At 42.7% G+C, this 21698-nt stretch overlaps 1 protein-coding gene across 3 annotated transcripts in view; it reads right to left on the reverse strand.

The window, feature by feature from the left end:
* dock11 (dedicator of cytokinesis 11) overlaps positions 1 to 21698 on the reverse strand; it is a 120170-nt gene that overhangs the window by 41340 nt on the left and 57132 nt on the right. For all 3 annotated transcript variants that reach the window (XM_047385737.1, XM_047385736.1, XM_047385738.1), the window contains 6 exons: positions 19433 to 19546; positions 16512 to 16587; positions 15420 to 15508; positions 1921 to 2041; positions 1740 to 1806; positions 1474 to 1521 (listed from right to left, as the gene is read on the reverse strand). In XM_047385737.1, coding sequence (XP_047241693.1) covers positions 1474 to 1521; positions 1740 to 1806; positions 1921 to 2041; positions 15420 to 15508; positions 16512 to 16587; positions 19433 to 19546 — 515 coding nt within the window. The remainder of the gene's footprint in view (positions 1 to 1473; positions 1522 to 1739; positions 1807 to 1920; positions 2042 to 15419; positions 15509 to 16511; positions 16588 to 19432; positions 19547 to 21698) is intronic.

Genomic DNA, 21698 nt, shown 5'->3' on the forward strand with positions numbered 1-21698 from the left:
GAAAACCCAAAATTCCTATCTCACAAAATTAGCATATTTCATCCGACCAATAAAAGAAAAGTGTTTTTAATACAAAAAACATCAACCTTCAAATAATCATGTACAGTTATGCACTCAATACTTGGTCGGGAATCCTTTGGCAGAAATGACTGCTTCAATGCGGCGTGGCATGGAGACAATCAGCCTGTGGCACTGCTGAGGTCTTATGGAGGCCCAGGATGCTTCGATAGCGGCCTTTAGCTCATCCAGAGTGTTGGGTCTTGAGTCTCTCAACGTTCTCTTCACAATATCCCACAGATTCTCTATGGGGTTCAGGTCAGGAGAGTTGGCAGGCCAATTGAGCACAGTGATACCATGGTCAGTAAACCATTTACCAGTGGTTTTGGCACTGTGAGCAGGTGCCAGGTCGTGCTGAAAAATGAAATCTTCATCTCCATAAAGCTTTTCAGCAGATGGAAGCATGAAGTGCTCCAAAATCTCCTGATAGCTAACTGCATTGACCCTGCCCTTGATAAAACACAGTGGACCAACACCAGCAGCTGACACGGCACCCCAGACCATCACTGACTGTGGGTACTTGACACTGGACTTCTGGCATTTTGGCATTTCCTTCTCCCCAGTCTTCCTCCAGACTCTGGCACCTTGATTTTCGAATGAAATGCAGAATTTGCTTTCATCCGAAAAAAGTACTTTGGACCACTGAGCAACAGTCCAGTGCTGCTTCTCTGTAGCCCAGGTCAGGCGCTTCTGCCGCTGTTTCTGGTTCAAAAGTGGCTTGACCTGGGGAATGCGGCACCTGTAGCCCATTTCCTGCACACGCCTGTGCACGGTGGCTCTGGATGTTTCTACTCCAGACTCAGTCCACTGCTTCCGCAGGTCTCCCAAGGTCTGGAATCGGCCCTTCTCCACAATCTTCCTCAGGGTCCGGTCACCTCTTCTCGTTGTGCAGCGTTTTCTGCCACACTTTTTCCTTCCCACAGACTTCCCACTGAGGTGCCTTGATACAGCACTCTGGGAACAGCCTATTCATTCAGAAATTTCTTTCTGTGTCTTACCCTCTTGCTTGAGGGTGTCAATAATGGCCTTCTGGACAGCAGTCAGGTCGGCAGTCTTACCCATGATTGGGGTTTTGAGTGATGAACCAGGCTGGGAGTTTTAAAGGCCTCAGGAATCTTTTGCAGGTGTTTAGAGTTAACTCGTTGATTCAGATGATTAGGTTCATAGCTCGTTTAGAGACCCTTTTAATGATATGCTAATTTTATGAGATAGGAATTTTGGGTTTTCATGAGCTGTATGCCAAAATCATCCGTATTAAGACAATAAAAGACCTGAAATATTTCAGTTAGTGTGCAATGAATCTAAAATACATGAATGTTAAATTTTCATCATGACATTATGGAAAATAATGAACTTTATCACAATATGCTAATATTTTGAGAAGGACCTGTACTTAGGTTATAGCTGCCGCCTTACCTGCCAATGTTTCTCTTTCCAATGTATCGAAACTGGATAATACAAGTCCTGCAGAAAGAAAAAAAAAAAAAAACATGGAGATTATCTCCTATGTTTACTGTTGGTATTTATTGCATAACAGAGAACATGTTTTTCCATGCCAGGAGCAGGAAAAAACATAAAGCAAGTTTGGACATGATGGGATAGGTACCTAGTTTCACTAAAGGTTTAGAGGGTGTAAACAGCCAACATGTACAGAACAGTTTCTGTTTTCACACACAACTTACTCCAGCAAGCTGAGGAACTTCATGATGTCCTGAGGGCTGATTTTGCTCCAGTAGGCTATTAGAGTTTCTGCAAGACAGTTTTTTTTTCATAAGCCAACAGACACCCACCGTCTGAGGTCCTTTAATTCAAAGCCAAGTTATATTCCATTCAGAGCTGTGTATGTGAAGGTGTGTGACTGACCCTCTGACAAGGTCTTGACAATGTGCAGGAAGGAGAACAGGAGGCCCTTGATCTCATAGTGCCCAAGTCTGCCGGCAGGAGGCCCGGCGCTGCTGCTCATGGTGGAGCAGCGACGCTGCAGCTGAAGGCAAACAGAAACACACAATCACTTATGAAACAATGAAACTCAAGCTGCGTTAGCAGGAAATCAGTACTGGCTGCTTCCCGGCTGAAGGGATTGTGTTGCACAGTCAATTAGCCGCTGTATCCCAGTCTGTTAGCCGCTGTATCCCAGTCAGTTTGCTGCTGTATCCCAGTCTGTTAGCCGCTGTTTCCCAGTCAGTTTGCTGCTGTATCCCAGTCAGTTAGTCACTGTATCCCAGTCAGTTTGCTGCTGTATCCCAGTCTGTTAGCCGCTGTTTCCCAGTCAGTTTGCTGCTGTATCCCAGTCAGTTAGTCACTGTATCCCAGTCAGTTTGCTGCTGTATCCCAGTCTGTTAGCCACTGCATCCCAGTCAGTTTGCTGCTGTATCCCAGTCTGTTAGTCACTGTATCCCAGTCAGTTTGCTGCTGTATCCCAGTCTGTTAGCCACTGTATCCCAGTCAGTTTGCTGCTGTATCCCAGTCTGTTAGTCACTGTATCCCAGTCAGTTTGCTGCTGTATCCCAGTCTGTTAGCCACTGTATCCCAGTCAGTTTGCTGCTGTATCCCAGTCTGTTAGCCACTGTATCCCAGTCAGTTTGCTGCTGTATCCCAGTCTGTTAGCCACTGTATCCCAGTCAGTTTGCTGCTGTATCCCAGTCAGTTTGCTGCTGTATCCCAGTCTGTTAGTCACTGTATCCCAGTCAGTTTGCTGCTGTATCCCAGTCTGTTAGCCACTGTATCCCAGTCAGTTTGCTGCTGTATCCCAGTCAGTTTGCTGCTGTATCCCAGTCTGTTAGCCACTGTATCCCAGTCAATTTGCTGCTGTATCCCAGTCAGTTTGCTGCTGTATGCCAGTCTGTTAGCCACTGTATCCCAGTCAGTTTGCTGCTGTGTCCCAGTCAGTTTGCTGCTGTGTCCCAGTCAGTTTGCTGCTGTATCCCAGTCTGTTAGTCACTGTATCCCAGTCAGTTTGCTGCTGTATCCCAGTCTGTTAGCCACTGTATCCCAGTCAGTTTGCTGCTGTATCCCAGTCAGTTTGCTGCTGTATCCCAGTCAGTTTGCTGCTGTATCCCAGTCAGTTTGCTGCTGTATCCCAGTCAGTTTGCTGCTGTATCCCAGTCAGTTTGCTGCTGTATCCCAGTCAGTTTGCTGCTGTATCCCAGTCAGTTTGCTGCTGTATCCCAGTCAGTTTGCTGCTGTATCCCAGTCTGTTAGTCACTGTATCCCAGTCAGTTTGCTGCTGTATCCCAGTCTGTTAGCCACCGTATCCCAGTCAGTTTGCTGCTGTATCCCAGTCAGTTTGCTGCTGTATCCCAGTCTGTTAGTCACTGTTTCCCAGTCAGTTTGCTGCTGTATCCCAGTCTGTTAGTCACTGTATCCCAGTCAGTTTGCTGCTGTATCCCAGTCTGTTAGCCACTGTATCCCAGTCAGTTTGCTGCTGTATCCCAGTCTGTTAGCCACTGTATCCCAGTCAGTTTGCTGCTGTATCCCAGTCTGTTAGCCACTGTATCCCAGTCAGTTTGCTGCTGTATCCCAGTCTGTTAGCCACTGTATCCCAGTCAGTTTGCTGCTGTATCCCAGTCAGTTTGCTGCTGTATCCCAGTCTGTTAGTCACTGTATCCCAGTCAGTTTGCTGCTGTATCCCAGTCTGTTAGCCACTGTATCCCAGTCAGTTTGCTGCTGTATCCCAGTCAGTTTGCTGCTGTATCCCAGTCTGTTAGTCACTGTATCCCAGTCAGTTTGCTGCTGTATCCCAGTCTGTTAGTCACTGTATCCCAGTCAGTTTGCTGCTGTATCCCAGTCTGTTAGTCACTGTATCCCAGTCAGTTTGCTGCTGTATCCCAGTCTGTTAGTCACTGTATCCCAGTCAGTTTGCTGCTGTATCCCAGTCTGTTAGCCACTGTTTCCCAGTCAGTTTGCTGCTGTATCCCAGTCTGTTAGTCACACTATCCCAGTCAGTTTGCTGCTGTATCCCAGTCAGTTTGCTGCTGTATCCCAGTCTGTTAGTCACTGTATCCCAGTCAGTTTGCTGCTGTATCCCAGTCTGTTAGTCACTGTATCCCAGTCAGTTTGCTGCTGTATCCCAGTCTGTTAGCCACTGTTTCCCAGTCAGTTTGCTGCTGTATCCCAGTCTGTTAGTCACACTATCCCAGTCAGTTTGCTGCTGTATCCCAGTCAGTTTGCTGCTGTATCCCAGTCTGTTAGTCACTGTATCCCAGTCAGTTTGCTGCTGTATCCCAGTCTGTTAGTCACTGTTTCCCAGTCAGTTTGCTGCTGTATCCCAGTCTGTTAGTCACTGTATCCCAGTCAGTTTGCTGCTGTATCCCAGTCTGTTAGTCACTGTATCCCAGTCAGTTTGCTGCTGTATCCCAGTCAGTTTGCTGCTGTATCCCAGTCTGTTAGTCACTGTATCCCAGTCAGTTTGCTGCTGTATCCCAGTCTGTTAGCCACTGTATCCCAGTCAGTTTGCTGCTGTATCCCAGTCTGTTAGTCACTGTATCCCAGTCAGTTTGCTGCTGTATCCCAGTCTGTTAGCCACTGTATCCCAGTCAGTTTGCTGCTGTATCCCAGTCAGTTTGCTGCTGTATCCCAGTCTGTTAGTCACTGTTTCCCAGTCAGTTTGCTGCTGTATCCCAGTCTGTTAGTCACTGTATCCCAGTCAGTTTGCTGCTGTATCCCAGTCTGTTAGCCACTGTATCCCAGTCAGTTTGCTGCTGTATCCCAGTCTGTTAGCCACTGTATCCCAGTCAGTTTGCTGCTGTATCCCAGTCTGTTAGCCACTGTATCCCAGTCAGTTTGCTGCTGTATCCCAGTCTGTTAGTCACTGTATCCCAGTCAGTTTGCTGCTGTATCCCAGTCTGTTAGCCACTGTATCCCAGTCAGTTTGCTGCTGTATCCCAGTCAGTTTGCTGCTGTATCCCAGTCTGTTAGTCACTGTTTCCCAGTCAGTTTGCTGCTGTATCCCAGTCTGTTAGTCACTGTATCCCAGTCAGTTTGCTGCTGTATCCCAGTCTGTTAGCCACTGTATCCCAGTCAGTTTGCTGCTGTATCCCAGTCTGTTAGCCACTGTATCCCAGTCAGTTTGCTGCTGTATCCCAGTCTGTTAGCCACTGTATCCCAGTCAGTTTGCTGCTGTATCCCAGTCTGTTAGCCACTGTATCCCAGTCAGTTTGCTGCTGTATCCCAGTCAGTTTGCTGCTGTATCCCAGTCTGTTAGTCACTGTATCCCAGTCAGTTTGCTGCTGTATCCCAGTCTGTTAGTCACTGTATCCCAGTCAGTTTGCTGCTGTATCCCAGTCTGTTAGTCACTGTATCCCAGTCAGTTTGCTGCTGTATCCCAGTCTGTTAGTCACTGTATCCCAGTCAGTTTGCTGCTGTATCCCAGTCTGTTAGCCACTGTTTCCCAGTCAGTTTGCTGCTGTATCCCAGTCTGTTAGCCACTGTTTCCCAGTCAGTTTGCTGCTGTATCCCAGTCTGTTAGTCACTGTATCCCAGTCAGTTTGCTGCTATATCCCAGTCTGTTAGTCACTGTATCCCAGTCAGTTTGCTGCTGTATCCCAGTCTGTTAGTCACTGTATCCCAGTCAGTTTGCTGCTGTATCCCAGTCTGTTAGCTACTGTTTCCCAGTCAGTTTGCTGCTGTATCCCAGTCTGTTAGTCACTGTATCCCAGTCAGTTTGCTGCTGTATCCCAGTCTGTTAGTCACTGTATCCCAGTCAGTTTGCTGCTGTATCCCAGTCTGTTAGTCACTGTATCCCAGTCAGTTTCCTGCTGTATCCCAGTCTGTTAGTCACTGTATCCCAGTCAGTTTGCTGCTGTATCCCAGTCTGTTAGCTACTGTTTCCCAGTCAGTTTGCTGCTGTATCCCAGTCTGTTAGTCACTGTATCCCAGTCAGTTTGCTGCTGTATCCCAGTCTGTTAGTCACTGTATCCCAGTCAGTTTGCTGCTGTATCCCAGTCTGTTAGTCACTGTATCCCAGTCAGTTTCCTGCTGTATCCCAGTCTGTTAGTCACTGTATCCCAGTCAGTTTGCTGCTGTATCCCAGTCTGTTAGCCACTGTTTCCCAGTCAGTTTGCTGCTGTATCCCAGTCTGTTAGCCACTGTTTCCCAGTCAGTTTGCTGCTGTATCCCAGTCTGTTAGTCACTGTATCCCAGTCAGTTTGCTGCTGTATCCCAGTCTGTTAGCCACTGTTTCCCAGTCAGTTTGCTGCTGTATCCCAGTCTGTTAGTCACACTATCCCAGTCAGTTTGCTGCTGTATCCCAGTCAGTTTGCTGCTGTATCCCAGTCTGTTAGTCACTGTATCCCAGTCAGTTTGCTGCTGTATCCCAGTCTGTTAGTCACTGTATCCCAGTCAGTTTGCTGCTGTATCCCAGTCTGTTAGCCGCTGTATCCCAGTCAGTTTGCTGCTGTATCCCAGTCAGTTTGCTGCTGTATCCCAGTCTGTTAGTCACTGTATCCCAGTCAGTTTGCTGCTGTATCCCAGTCTGTTAGCCACTGTATCCCAGTCAGTTTGCTGCTGTATCCCAGTCTGTTAGTCACTGTATCCCAGTCAGTTTGCTGCTGTATCCCAGTCTGTTAGCCACTGTATCCCAGTCAGTTTGCTGCTGTATCCCAGTCAGTTTGCTGCTGTATCCCAGTCTGTTAGTCACTGTTTCCCAGTCAGTTTGCTGCTGTATCCCAGTCTGTTAGTCACTGTATCCCAGTCAGTTTGCTGCTGTATCCCAGTCTGTTAGCCACTGTATCCCAGTCAGTTTGCTGCTGTATCCCAGTCTGTTAGCCACTGTATCCCAGTCAGTTTGCTGCTGTATCCCAGTCTGTTAGCCACTGTATCCCAGTCAGTTTGCTGCTGTATCCCAGTCTGTTAGCCACTGTATCCCAGTCAGTTTGCTGCTGTATCCCAGTCAGTTTGCTGCTGTATCCCAGTCTGTTAGTCACTGTATCCCAGTCAGTTTGCTGCTGTATCCCAGTCTGTTAGCCACTGTATCCCAGTCAGTTTGCTGCTGTATCCCAGTCAGTTTGCTGCTGTATCCCAGTCTGTTAGTCACTGTATCCCAGTCAGTTTGCTGCTGTATCCCAGTCTGTTAGTCACTGTATCCCAGTCAGTTTGCTGCTGTATCCCAGTCTGTTAGTCACTGTATCCCAGTCAGTTTGCTGCTGTATCCCAGTCTGTTAGTCACTGTATCCCAGTCAGTTTGCTGCTGTATCCCAGTCTGTTAGCCACTGTTTCCCAGTCAGTTTGCTGCTGTATCCCAGTCTGTTAGCCACTGTTTCCCAGTCAGTTTGCTGCTGTATCCCAGTCTGTTAGTCACTGTATCCCAGTCAGTTTGCTGCTATATCCCAGTCTGTTAGTCACTGTATCCCAGTCAGTTTGCTGCTGTATCCCAGTCTGTTAGTCACTGTATCCCAGTCAGTTTGCTGCTGTATCCCAGTCTGTTAGCTACTGTTTCCCAGTCAGTTTGCTGCTGTATCCCAGTCTGTTAGTCACTGTATCCCAGTCAGTTTGCTGCTGTATCCCAGTCTGTTAGTCACTGTATCCCAGTCAGTTTGCTGCTGTATCCCAGTCTGTTAGTCACTGTATCCCAGTCAGTTTCCTGCTGTATCCCAGTCTGTTAGTCACTGTATCCCAGTCAGTTTGCTGCTGTATCCCAGTCTGTTAGCTACTGTTTCCCAGTCAGTTTGCTGCTGTATCCCAGTCTGTTAGTCACTGTATCCCAGTCAGTTTGCTGCTGTATCCCAGTCTGTTAGTCACTGTATCCCAGTCAGTTTGCTGCTGTATCCCAGTCTGTTAGTCACTGTATCCCAGTCAGTTTCCTGCTGTATCCCAGTCTGTTAGTCACTGTATCCCAGTCAGTTTGCTGCTGTATCCCAGTCTGTTAGCCACTGTTTCCCAGTCAGTTTGCTGCTGTATCCCAGTCTGTTAGCCACTGTTTCCCAGTCAGTTTGCTGCTGTATCCCAGTCTGTTAGTCACTGTATCCCAGTCAGTTTGCTGCTGTATCCCAGTCTGTTAGCCACTGTTTCCCAGTCAGTTTGCTGCTGTATCCCAGTCTGTTAGTCACTGTATCCCAGTCAGTTTGCTGCTGTATCCCAGTCTGTTAGCCACTGTTTCCCAGTTTGCTGCTGTATCCCAGTCTGTTAGCCACTGTTTCCCAGTCAGTTTGCTGCTGTATCCCAGTCTGTTAGTCACTGTATCCCAGTCAGTTTGCTGCTGTATCCCAGTCTGTTAGTCACTGTATCCCAGTCAGTTTGCTGCTGTATCCCAGTCTGTTAGTCACTGTATCCCAGTCAGTTTGCTGCTGTATCCCAGTCTGTTAGCCACTGTTTCCCAGTCAGTTTGCTGCTGTATCCCAGTCTGTTAGTCACTGTATCCCAGTCAGTTTGCTGCTGTATCCCAGTCTGTTAGTCACTGTATCCCAGTCAGTTTGCTGCTGTATCCCAGTCTGTTAGCCACTGTTTCCCAGTCAGTTTGCTGCTGTATCCCAGTCTGTTAGTCACTGTATCCCAGTCAGTTTGCTGCTGTATCCCAGTCTGTTAGTCACTGTATCCCAGTCAGTTTGCTGCTGTATCCCAGTCTGTTAGCCACTGTTTCCCAGTCAGTTTGCTGCTGTATCCCAGTCTGTTAGCCACTGTTTCCCAGTCAGTTTGCTGCTGTATCCCAGTCTGTTAGCCACTGTTTCCCAGTCAGTGTGGGCGGACGGTGTCAATAAAACAGGGTTTTTATGTCGGAATGTAAACTGTAGAGTTCGCTTAGTGCTGCTTTTAGCATTCCTCCAGCATCGAATGCACTGGAAGGACTTGGCTGTTGTCAGCAGCCACATAGCAACACAGTCGGACAGCATCTGTTGAGCCTGATTGGATGAGCTTCGGAGCCCGATTTTAGAGGATTTCCACCAACAGGCAGGATCAACAAAATCCCCAGAACCTATGTGGACCGGCCCTCACTGAGTTACACATTTACCATCAACAGCTAACGGACACCAACTAAAAATAATTTAAAAGAAGCATGCAATGACAGACATAACAAGTCAGCAATGTCTTTCTGCTTGTCTGGCAACATCATGGATGTTTTGAGTAAATCTTTTTTTGTGGTGTTTTTGTTTTTAAACCTAGTTTGATAAAGTTCTGGTCCAGTGTCTGCCTCATTGGTGGCTATGAATAGTTTATTTTGTCTAGATCCCTGACAGGCAGAACCAGCTAACATTGCTCTTCTTTAAAATCGTAGAAGTGTGAACAGTGTTTCACTGAAAGCATTATGTTAATGTTCATTTCTGTCGTTTTTTATATGAGACAGAAAACATTGTCATAACTGACATAACATAACTGACTGTGTGGTCGTTGAATTGTGTGGTATAAGAAAACTTTGGGACAGTTCAAAAAATACTTAATGCAAAAAGTAAAAGCATTGGCGTTTAGTCGATTACTGGTCTGCTGTAACGATGCTTCTCGCAATAATTGTTATATTCCTGGAAAGTGTGGTTAGTTCCATTTAAATGGTGTGAGATTTATAAGAAAAATGTTTCAGTTTATCAGCAGAATTGATTCTGTGGGTTGTGCCGATGGAACATCCACCATATTCTCTCTGCCTAAGCCACACAGCTTATTATACTTCTGTCTCTTGTTTGGTGTCATTTATTGGATTAGATAAATGAAGATAAAACTATAAAACATATGGACAATTTAACAAGTAAGAGTGCGTCAAAGAAGAAAACCACAACAGCCTGGCACCATCTCCTCATACTGGTCACACACTACTGTGGGATGCTATCCCATTTCTCAGTGGCTAGCTAATGTGTTTGTGTTGGTCGTTTCTTTAGACATGCAAAACATGATAAAGTCTAGGTGTAATAAAGCCAGTCGAGAAATAAAAGTAACCACAAAGGTTTAGGAACTATTATTTGGTACAGAACCAGGGTTAGAGGTTGCATTAGTTCACAAAGTTGCGCAGGGGAGTTCAAAGCAACGTACGCCCCCTTGACAACCATACATATTAATGTGTTTTCCCAACAAGACAATCTAAAACCAAATTCTGTGCACATTCCTAAGTCAAAGTGAAGGAAGGAGAGGGTGTGCCTTTTCCCCGTCAGATCTGCCTATAGTGGTGAAAAATGAGAAAAGGATATCAACAAATCAGCTTCAGTTGACGATACAAAACATGAAGCATCTGGGGTTAACTACATTTTCAAGGGAATAAAATAAATGAACATAACAACTCTGACCAGTCTAATTTAGTCCAAATAACATAACTTAGAGCCAGATTTACTAACTTACTTTCCTAATTTTCCCATAACATTGGTCAAAGGTTTTAGGCACAATTTCTCATTTTATGCTTTCTTCATTTTACATTGTACGTAGATTCTCACTGAAGCCATCAATACCATGAATGAACACATATGGAATTATGTAGCAAACAAAAAATTGTAGAAGAACTTTAAATATGTTTTATATTTTAGATTGTTTCAACTTGCCACCCTTTGCTCTGATGACTGAAATATTAACCTTTAGCTGTCTCTGAATGAACGTCTGGGAAGTTCTTTCAAGATTCTTTGGAAAACCATTCCAGGCGACCACCTCATGAAGCTCATGGAGAAAACGCTAAGGGAGCAAAGCAGTAATCAAAGCAAAGGGTGACTATTTGTAAGAATCTAAAATCTAAAAATGTTTAGAGTTATTTCACACTTTTTGTTTACTACATAAAGAAAATAAATTAAAATATGTTGTTATAAAACTAAACTCTAATGAGGAACTTGCCAGTGTTCACATGAAGCTCACTAAAGTAATACACTGGGAATAAAATGGAACAAATGTAGTTGCAGCTCTTGTTTAAGGAGCCACAGATGTACCACATGAACGGTACAGGCTTGGTCATGTTGGTCAGAGCTCAGCAGGGAATCTGCTTTCCGAACATGGATTATTGGCTGATAAGCCAAAATACACAACTCAGTCTTTGGAAGTGGATCCAAAACAGTATGAAGACAGGACGAGTCAGAGCCCAGACCAACAGTGTTCAGGCAGCTGGAAGAGTGAAGCCCTGAGTCGATGACATTTTTGTTGAATCTGGATGTCAAATAAATACCAGAATCAAATTTAATATCAAGTGTCAAGTGTTAATAGAGTATTATGACTACTCCCCACAACATGGTGTGCATCACAGCTTGAACTACTCAGGTATTAGTTCCTTTATTTTTGGTTTATCAAAGGTGTTTCTGAGAGACTTTTAGATTACAGGGCAGCAAGAAGAACCTGTGACCTCTGCTATTATAACAGACTATTGGTATTATTCTAAAACGTCCATTTCTTAATTTACTTGAGTAAAACAGTTTCTCTACTTTTAAAGAAAAAAATTGAGAAAGAACAATTTGGAAAATGCTAGAGCAGCTTCTATAAGACTTCAGACCAGATGAACCCAATATATGTTTGATACTGTTTTCACGTCAGCATTTAGGTAGACAATTATTCCTGAAGTGAACTTGGATCATGAAAGAGGTGGACCGACAGACCTGTCACCTTTGGATTTCTTAACCTTTCCAATATATGGAGAGCATTCTGAAACTAATAACTGGCTTCGCTAGTCAGTCTTTGCTGTAAAGGATCCTGCAAAGTGTTTGATGAGAAAGAAGGGTCCATGGATTGTGTAAGAGTTACAAAACTGTGCCATATTGTTAGTGCACTTATCATCAATACTTGCTTGGTTTGTTATTTTCTCATTATTTTATTTTATTTTATTTTTTTGGCAGCACTAGTGGACTTAATCTTTGCTGTTTTGGGGTGGAGAGAGGGGGAAGAAATGCAGCATAGGTCTCTGTATTTAGATTGCACGCTCTTTTGTTACGCCATGCCCCATAACCTCATTACTGCAAAGTAACCTAACCTTAACCCCTTCAGACCAGATGAACCCAGGCTAACAGTGTCAGTGACAATTATTCCTACAGAGCTGCAACACACTGTGAAATAAGGTGGGGCTGTAAAGATCTGAACAATTTGCAAAGTTGCAGTAATTATTTTAGTACATTGCAATAGGCCTTTGTTTACTTGTACAACCTTTATCTCAAGGGACTTCCCGGTAAAATAAGGGTAAAATAAAAACATTTAAATAATAAAATTGCTCTTTTTTTGGTAAAAGAAAAAGTAAAAAAATAAATAATTACTAAAATGTGACAGGGTGCATGAGGGTCAGGGTTGATGGTGGGCTTTTATATTATCAGGAAGTGTCAAATATTGGCAGCATCATTGATACTGTTTAATTTTTTTTGTTTTAAGCAAGGTCATCTGTAAATAAGGTGGTCCCTCTGGGACTGCTGAACGCAGAAAAATAATTTTTTTAAAGAAGTAATTTTACTTCTTTACATGTATATATTTAAATATATATGGGTATTAATAGTTTTTCCATGTGTTTGATAAATGTCATCAGGGCTGGCCTTCCCTCTATCCAGGACTTATACAGGTCTAGGATCAGGAAAAATGGCATCTAAAATCTCTGCAGACCACACACACCCTGCACACAAACTGTTTAGGCTTTTACGTTCAGGTGGCGATACGGAGCGCTGCCTGTTAAAACCAGTCGTCACAGAGAAAATTTCTTCCCCCAGGCTGTTTCTCTGATGAACACTTGACATTCAGTTCTAGAACAACACCATACAAACTTGGACTGATCTTACATTATATCCCATTGTAAACTCACTTGTGTATAAATGCACAATTTAAAGATATTTTATATTTTTTATTTCGATTTATATTGGAAAAAAAAACATAAACCTTCACTGAGAGCAAAGTGTAGGAGTCAAATTCCTTGTTTGTCTGCACAAACTTGGCAATAAAGCTGATTCTGATTCTGAAATGCCATAGTTAACTTAGACCCTCACCCATGAAAAAAAACTGTATTCACCTAGAGGGAAAAAACAATAATAATACATCAGTTCATTTTTGTAGGGACTAAAAAACCAGAGAATGAAAAAAAATAGAAATCGCAATGTTCATGTATTTAACCAAATGGATTTGGGATGGGAGATAATATCGAAAACATGCTGAAGGGGCACAAATTGTTGGATTTAAGAAAACAAACATCTTGTAAAATTTCAATCTAGAGGGGTGTCAAACGCCAGTCTTCGAGGGCCGGTGTCCCGCAGCTTTGTGATGTGTCCCGAGTCCAACATGAATCAAAGGACTGAATTACCTCCTCATAAACTCAAGTTCTACAGAGTCCTGCTTATGACCTATCTATGTGATTCAGGTGTGTTGACAGAGGGTCACATCTAGAAGCTGCAGATCACTGGCTCTCGAGGACTGGAGTTAGACACCTGTGATCTACACCAAAACACACAAAATGGATAAACGTTGTCCCCTTTGCATCAACAGGCTAAATTATGAAAGAAGAAGCTTCAGTAAAAAGGGGGGCTGGGGGGTTCTTTAGATGTCAAAGGGGAAAGGGGAGGGGGTCTAAAAAAAAAGAGTAAATATAACTGGGAAGACGAAAAAAAAAAAAAAAAGGAGCGAGCAAGAGAGAAAAAACGAAGACAGATCAAACTTCTCCACAAGTACAATGAATAAGTCCAGTAGCTTCCAGTCTGAATACTCGGGTCTGTTATCTGTTTTATTATAAGTGTCCCGTTTCCTCCATTTGTTTACAAGAACTTAACCTTTCAGTCTTGGCGGATCGTTTATTTGTTCCATTTCTCTCATCTCCCTTACATTATCCAACCATGGCTGTGCAGAGAGATGCTGACCTCTGTATCAGTTTTTATTGTTTTTTTTTTTTTCAGGCCACCAATTAAATCTATTCAGGGCAAACATCGCTGCTATTCACTCGCTATTCATTGTCTATTTAAAGATACAAAACCTTTCCTTCTTTTTGGGGTCCTTATCCATTTATGGTTTTAACTGTACTGTCCTGGAAAAGTTTATTAATAAATAAAAATAAAAATGTTGTAACCTCTGACTTCCTTGTGGTTCAAATATGACATGATAGAGATGCTTAAAGAGAACATGAAATAAAGCTAATCCAGATGAATGTTGATCTTCAAAAGCCAGAGAATGACTAAAAGAAAATGGCCACTCATGTAAAGTTGCCTATATGTGCATTCACTGCAACTCAAACTGTGGCAAAACAAGAATGAATGACAACCAAGTTCATCCTGCCACCACACAGTGAGGAGGATAGTAAGGGTAGTGTACACATTTGCTCTCTAAGCCTCTATATTAAACAACAGCAGCAAATGTGGCACATTGGGCTCACCAAGTCTCCATGACAACCCTTAGACACTATCTACAAGCCAACTGGCTGTTTGGAGGCAAGCCTGAAAAAGGCTTTTCTGTCCAGCATCACAGACCTAAACCTGTGGAGTTTCCTAAACTCTACAGAGTTGTGTGATTTCGTCAACTGACACTCAAACTAAGCTTTTCAACTATAAACAGTCTGGGTGGAACTGTTGTGAAAACAAAGGATGACTTTATGAAAAAGCACCAAATGCCCACTGTTAGTTACGGTGAAAGATCTGTGATGCTGTGGGCTTGTTTTGTCTGCCAAACACCCAGGAAACAGGTTGAAAGAGCATGATCTGATGAACTCTTTGAAATACCAGGAGATTTTAAATAAAAAAATTAAATCCCACAAAACGCAGGGAACAGAGAAGAATATATAAGGAAGGACTCATAAGTCCAGGCAATCTGGAGAGGACTGGTCAAAGATCACCGGCTCTCTATGCTCTAATCTTGTGAAATGTTTTATACAAGAAGACTGAGGCAAGGTTCACACAGCAGGCCTTGATGCTCAATTCTGATTTTGTGCTCAAGTCTGATTTGTAAAATACGATTTTCTTTGCATGGTCGCTCAAACTACTAATTAAATGTGACCCCCATTAGACTTCAGTCTGAACGGTTCACAGCCCCAAAGCGACCCGCATGCACAGAAGGAGAATGTAGACGTCACACAGCAGCACACTGTTTACGGAAGTAATAATGGATATCGGCGTCTGTGTTATTATTACGTTGCTGAGCAATGGGAGCTGATAATATTATGACAACATCATAACCAGACAAAGAAAGGTAAGGGGAAGACCTTTTGTTTAGCAGTCACTGCCACTGCTGAAGAGAGGTCTGTGTGGAGGCAAGGTCAGAGCCAGGAAAATGACGTGAAAGTCGGATGAAAAGGTCGGAATTGGGCCCTTCTGACCGCTGTAAAAAAAAGTCGGATTCGGGCCGCATTTGTCTGCAGTGTGAACATTGCCTGACTGTGGTCCTGTTGGCAAAAGTGTGGCTGTATATAGTATTAACAGCATTGGAACCAACTACTGTGTGAGACATCCCAAAAATAAAACATAGTGCTTTAATGTCTTACCCCACTCTCTTGCTTGTATTAGTGGATTAGTGTGAAACTTTCTCACCTCCATACTGTCTGGTGTTCCTGAGTCCATAAACAGGGAGCTTCTGGAGTCCTCTCTCCTCACAGCTTGGCCATTCAGAGCTGGAAGACCTGGAGCCAGAGCAGTACAGAAAGATCTCTGTAGCTGAAATAATCCATAATGTTGCTACCACAAAGGCTGCCTGGTAAACAGACTACAGCACACCATCAATCAGGAGGCTGCTGATTTTACTCAGAAGCATCAGCTTACAGCTCTCAGGGGATATAACAGTTTTGAATTCAGCAGTTGTACTTTATACAAAGCGCTGTGTGACTCTGAGTATAAACATGGACCGCAGGGAACAGAAGGTACTGAACAGTTTTGGGAAGCATAGGAACAATTTCAAGTTTAAGATGCTGAGATTGCAGCTTTTTCTACTTTGATTTTTCCTTGTTTGCAAATGAGACTAAATAGCTGCCACGGGCCATTTAACATTAAAAGATGAACATCCTGATTGAAACATGTCCAAGAAATCAGCTGAAATCTAACTTCAATTGTGCAGCACCTCGTGTAATTTAATTCACAAATACAACTGCAACTAGGAATTCAATTAGACCTAAATGAAGAAAAGGCGCCTGTAATCTTTACCCAATCAACAAGCCAATCACCATCTTGCCTAATGAACAGTCATCACAGGCGTTTAAAAAACTGATCTGAGGAGATCAAAACATAGCCATGCCTACTATGTTTGAACCCTGGGTACTTCCTTTTGATGTGAATGTGGTATCCTCGCCCTCTGTCCGGTGCTACTTTCATCTCAAAACGATCATGTCACTGGTGAATGATGCACAAATCTAAAAAGTCTTTAACATAAAACATGAGTCCTGTCTGGGAAACTGGTATATGCGCAGCAACAAATGCAGAAAAGAAATGAACAGTAATGTAGTGTGCACAGTCGTCTGGTGCACAGCTGTGGCTTTCACACTGAGTGATGATGCTAATGGATTAAGATGAATGTTACGTAAATATAGCTGTGGTGCTGTGGCCCACTGCGGTGATGACACTGGGCAATCTGTAAACAGGAAGAGGTTGAATGGTCAGTGTTCTGTGGAGGAGCAGTGGCTGTCGACTCACCGTGGTCTTTATCGATGGCGGTGCTAATTCTCCTGCTGTCTGTGGAGCTGGTGGATATCAGGTCATCTTTGGAGCCCTGGCAAACCGCGGAAACAGATTCAGACAGAGATACTGAGAGCCTGTTTTATGTTTTACTTGACTCAGCTGGACTTGATCGCAAACAAAATGTTTTACTGAAGGGGAATTTTGTTCTAATGCAGCGGACTTTGTAATTCCATCTTTTATTAAGTCCCACTGAAAAATACATGTACATTTGTGCTGATATATAGCTGCAATTTAAATTATTAATTAGGTTTATTGGCAAAATTCTAAATTGTTAGTCAATAAATTTATGGTATTCTGTTTTGTGGAGCAATGAAGACTGGAACATTCATCTTAGGAGTATCTCTGAAGAAGGAAGATTGAAGAGTACGCTGAAATGGACACTATGCATACATACAGTGAAGCATGGCGGTGGCTCGGTGATGAGCAGGGGATGCTTTGCTTCCTCTGGCTCTGGAAAACTGCTGTGTGTGTGTGTGGGGGGGGGATGGCTTTAATAAAGTATGAGGAACTCCTGAAAGATGTCATGTCATCTGACTGTGAGGAAGCTTAAGAATGGGCATCACTGGGCAAAGGTTTGGAGCGGGCCATAACAGCAAAATGGTGCTCTGATAAATACCTACAATGCCTTGAATGAAAGGGTCGAATTATCAAAAGAGGCATTTTCATAATTGGGTGGTTCATTTTTGGCAAACAGCCTTGTAATATTAGTGGTGTTGTGTTAACAGCTGCTAGTTTGTACATTGTGCAGTTTGGGGAACTTGAACTGCAACGTTACATACAGGGATGATAAAAAGTATTTGACATAGTTTGGTAGTTCACCACTAACAGTTAGGCGTGTGTTTACACAATTGCAAGGAGAAAAAACCTTAAAGAGAACTGTTGTTCCCTTTTATACCAGAAAGGGTTACAAAGGCAATTCAAAACTATTCGATTTCATCATCCTAACTCTCAGCTTCTACAGGCTCTCTGCTAGTATTGTTAATATTAAAATTCATGGAAATACAATCAAAAAAAGACTGGACACAAAGGTTCTGATCTACTAAAATCCCAGATAACTGTGTGTGCAAACTAAAACATTACACAAGCTGTTAGTGGGCATGTTGAGAGCGATCTACTAAGATTTTGTGCACATTGATAACAGGTGCAAATGTGGCGCGGACCGCCCTATTTAAATCAGAATTTAGCATGTGCAACTGGCTGTCACCATAGACAGATTGGGACAGCAGAGTGGCCGTATAAGAAGATCAAGTTTGAAGCTATGGAGGTGGAGGTCTTGAAGGAGGATGCAACCTCCAGCAGAGACATCCAAGCATTGCCTTCTAGGAAAAGGTGCATTCTATGAGCAAAATCAGAGGATCTGTAGAGAAGATGAAAAGAAGATGGCAAGATATCCGCAGAAGAACAAAGGAAAAACTTTCCCACAATAATACCTCTGCGAATAAAACAGGTGGGGATCCGGCAGAATGCGTGCAACTATTGAGTCGCGCAAACCTGAAAATTCAAAGTATGTGTGTTTGCGATTTCAATAGATGCGTCCTCTATCTGCAGGGGGAACAAGCTGCACATGAGTGCAGTCTATTGCACCTATTGTTTTGAGGAAGCCAACCAACAACTGCATAAAAGCCGTGTTTGGTGTCCCAAGTATGTGAGATCTGGATATACTTGCCAATCCTGCGTGACATAGCATGGACATAACACCAGAAAAACTACTCTGGCAGATGTTGGCACTGTGATGGTGCGCTGGGATTATCCAGACGCAAGAAAATGCAGTGTTGCAAGGTGTTTTTCCATAAGAGATGTGGCATGGCTTCTATTCTATGCCTTCTTTTCACCATAGCAACAACAGATGTGTTCCTAACACTGCCAGTTTCCATTTACCTCTCCAACGTGCAAAAAATAGACTTCAAAACAGCACCTGCAATCCTTTTCATGCTTGATTAATCACATTGCTGGTGCTGAATGATGACATTTGCAGATCTTCCTCCCTGTAGTTTGCACATTGTGATAATCAGCTTACGTTCTGTATAATAATGAAGGCAAACACGCTAAATGGATTGCGGCTGGTTTTTTGACAGACGCAAACCTTGTTGCAGCTGGTTAGTAGATCTGCTTTCAAGTGCTATCAAACCTTTAGTAGATCACGGCTAAAGAGGGATATTTAACATCATTTATTGCACCATATTTTGGAAAAAAAACAGCATATCAGCAAAAAAACTCATACTCTATGTTAAGCATGTTGGCAGAGGAAAAGTGCTTTGGGTTTGTTTTGCTGCAACAGGGTGTGTAGACCGTGAGTTCATTCATTCTAACATCAAATTATGCATTATCTGTCTAACAGCTGAAGTATGGCCTAATGAGGAGATCCACTGTTACCCAAACATAAACTATAGAATGTCAGAATAGGAAAAAAATGTCAAGTTGTCGCAGTGCTTCAGTCAAATACCAGATCTCAAACCTGACATGCCATTTCACAACTGAATGTCAGCAAACCTCAATTAAATGAAGCAACATTGTAGGAGGAGCCCACATGTCTTCTCATTGCTGTGGGCACTGATAAGGCGATGCGGAACCTGGTTATGTCAAGTTGTTGCTGAGAAACGTGGTTTGTTGCAAGCTGCCGACCCTTTCATAACATTCCGCAGTAATTTGTTTCCCACGATGCTTCTGCACTTTGGCTCAGCTTTTGTCTTTGACATATAAGAAGTCTAAGTTGTGTCACTGTTCATCTGAGGCTTGCCATAAAATAAAATGAAAATATTGCAAACATCTGTACTATGATTATATTTCAGGGTGATTTCCATCAACAATAACAGAACAACATGAAACAGGGTAATTGCAGGGATAAATGCAGGGCAGTGGAGGGTTTGGCAACTTACATTTAGACCAAGTCCAAGACTTGACATCTGCGGCTGGGCCGACAGCTGCTTCAGGTTCTGGTAGAGCAGCTCGTAAAGAGGCAGGTACAGCATGCAGATCCTGGCCTGCTGGTTCTGAGACATTCATAAATAACAAATTAGCACTTCGTATTGTCTTTAAGGTAAAACTGTATAGTTTCTAACAGAGGTTAAACTTATTTCTGATGTAGGGCAGAGGTTCCCAAACATTTCAGCCTGCGAGTCCCAAAATTATTGTACCACAGACTGGCGACCCCCTAAAATTACATATTTGTTTACTCTATATTCATTGATTTAATCAATAAATATAGAGTTTCACAATTTATTGGTATATTTAATTACTTAATAATGTATTAAATAAATAAAAGGTACAATTAAATCATTTAATAGGACATTTACTGGTACATGTATTTGTTTCATGGTACATTTATCTATTTCATGACATATTTACTAATTTAATTGTGTCCTTTTTGTCCCTCCATAGATTTCAGGGCTCATATTACAATGATGATGAAGGTCATCTTACGACCCCCACTTGGTGTCTCACAACCCCCCGGGGGTTCCAACCCCCACTTTGGGTACCCGTGATGTAGGAGATAGAACTGGTGCTGTCTGTATGTATGTCATCAACTTCTAAAAACACTAAAATGTGACTAAATTACATAAGATCTAACCAGCACTGACATGCGTCTAACAAGTGACTAAAAGACTATTTTCTTTTTAGATCTATTCTCTTTCTAAAAAGAAAATAGTCTTTTAGACATTTGTTAGACGCATGTCATTTTAGATCTATTCTCTTTCGGGGCTGCACGGTGGCGCAGTTGGTAGCACTGTTGCAAGGTCCTGGGTTCGATTCCTGGCCGGGGGTCTTTCTGCATTGAGTTTGCATGTTCTCCCCGGCTTCCTCCCACAGTCCAAAGACATGCCTGTTAGGTTAATTGGTCACTCTAAATTGCCCTTAGGTGTATGAATGAGTGTGTGTGTGGTTGTTTGTGTGTTGCCCTGCGATGGACTGGCGACCTGTCCAGGGTGTACCCTGCCTCCTGCCCATAGACTGCTGGAGATAGGCACCAGCTCCCCCGTGACCCACTATGGAATAAGCGGTAGAAAATGACTGACTGACTGACTGACTGATCTATTCTCTTTCATTTTTTGTTTCATGAAGCATGGATTCCTAAATATTTAAAGAAAAAAATATTTCTAAGACAAGCTGTAAATTATGTATGCAAGCAAATACATTTTTAAAGAGCCCAAAAATACACAATAACCTCTTCTTTCATTGAGACAACAAAAAACTGCAGGGGTAATTTATTTTCATTAGTTAGTAGAAATTTTAAGGTAACTTGCTTTGGAGCAAGATAAACTTCACTGCCCAAAGGAAATTGGTCTTGGATACAAACACTGACTGCTATTGCATGATTGATCAGGAATTCTAAGTGTGTGTGGTCACTAGACAAACATATGCTCTAGTGGGAGGAACCTAGAAGAGATGAGTGAAGCTGACACCTCACCCCCTGAATGACCTAAAATTATCTTTAATATCTCAGAAACTATAGCAGCACAAACAAAGCCCTAAAAGCTCAGCACAATTTTCCTGAATTTTTCATGTGGGTGGGGTGTCAGCTTCACTCAGCTACCTAGGAATACTTCCCAGGAGTATCTGCACTTACGGTCTTGTAAATGATAAAATGTGCTCCTGGAATAAACTTTGTTCTTTTCACATTGAACACAAGAACACATTTGCTCTTTTTAAGTCTGAGCTAACCGCTAGCTAGCCTAATTTAATGTTTACTGAGGAAAACCATCCCTAAAAATTGCATTTAAGCTACAGTATAAATATGCTGAGTTTAAGACAGGTTTATTATGGTTTATTTTTATTAGTTCAGTAATCTATTGGCATCCTAGTGAGGAAAGATTTTAAACTAGCTTGTTTTACGGTTTAATTTTAAATTTGAGGTCTTTGAGGACCTATTAGATTAATTTCATATTTAAGGGGGGAAAACTTTCTGCAATTTTTTCAAATAAGGTATGGTACAACTTAAATCTCTTCATAAAATAATGAAGTTGCTGAAACTCAAACAACACACAGCTTGTCCTTAGAAAGCAAAACACTGACAGCGGAAGAGAAAGAGCTTGGATTCGGTTTTGTGTTCAGAAACTGTTCAGACCACAGTAAAAAAAAAAAAACACAACACTGCATTGTTGAAGACATGCAAAGTTAGGCCAAAATAAAGCATAATAAAATGAC

Source organism: Girardinichthys multiradiatus, chromosome 14 (genome assembly GCF_021462225.1).
Source record: "Girardinichthys multiradiatus isolate DD_20200921_A chromosome 14, DD_fGirMul_XY1, whole genome shotgun sequence".
Taxonomy (NCBI): domain Eukaryota; kingdom Metazoa; phylum Chordata; class Actinopteri; order Cyprinodontiformes; family Goodeidae; genus Girardinichthys; species Girardinichthys multiradiatus.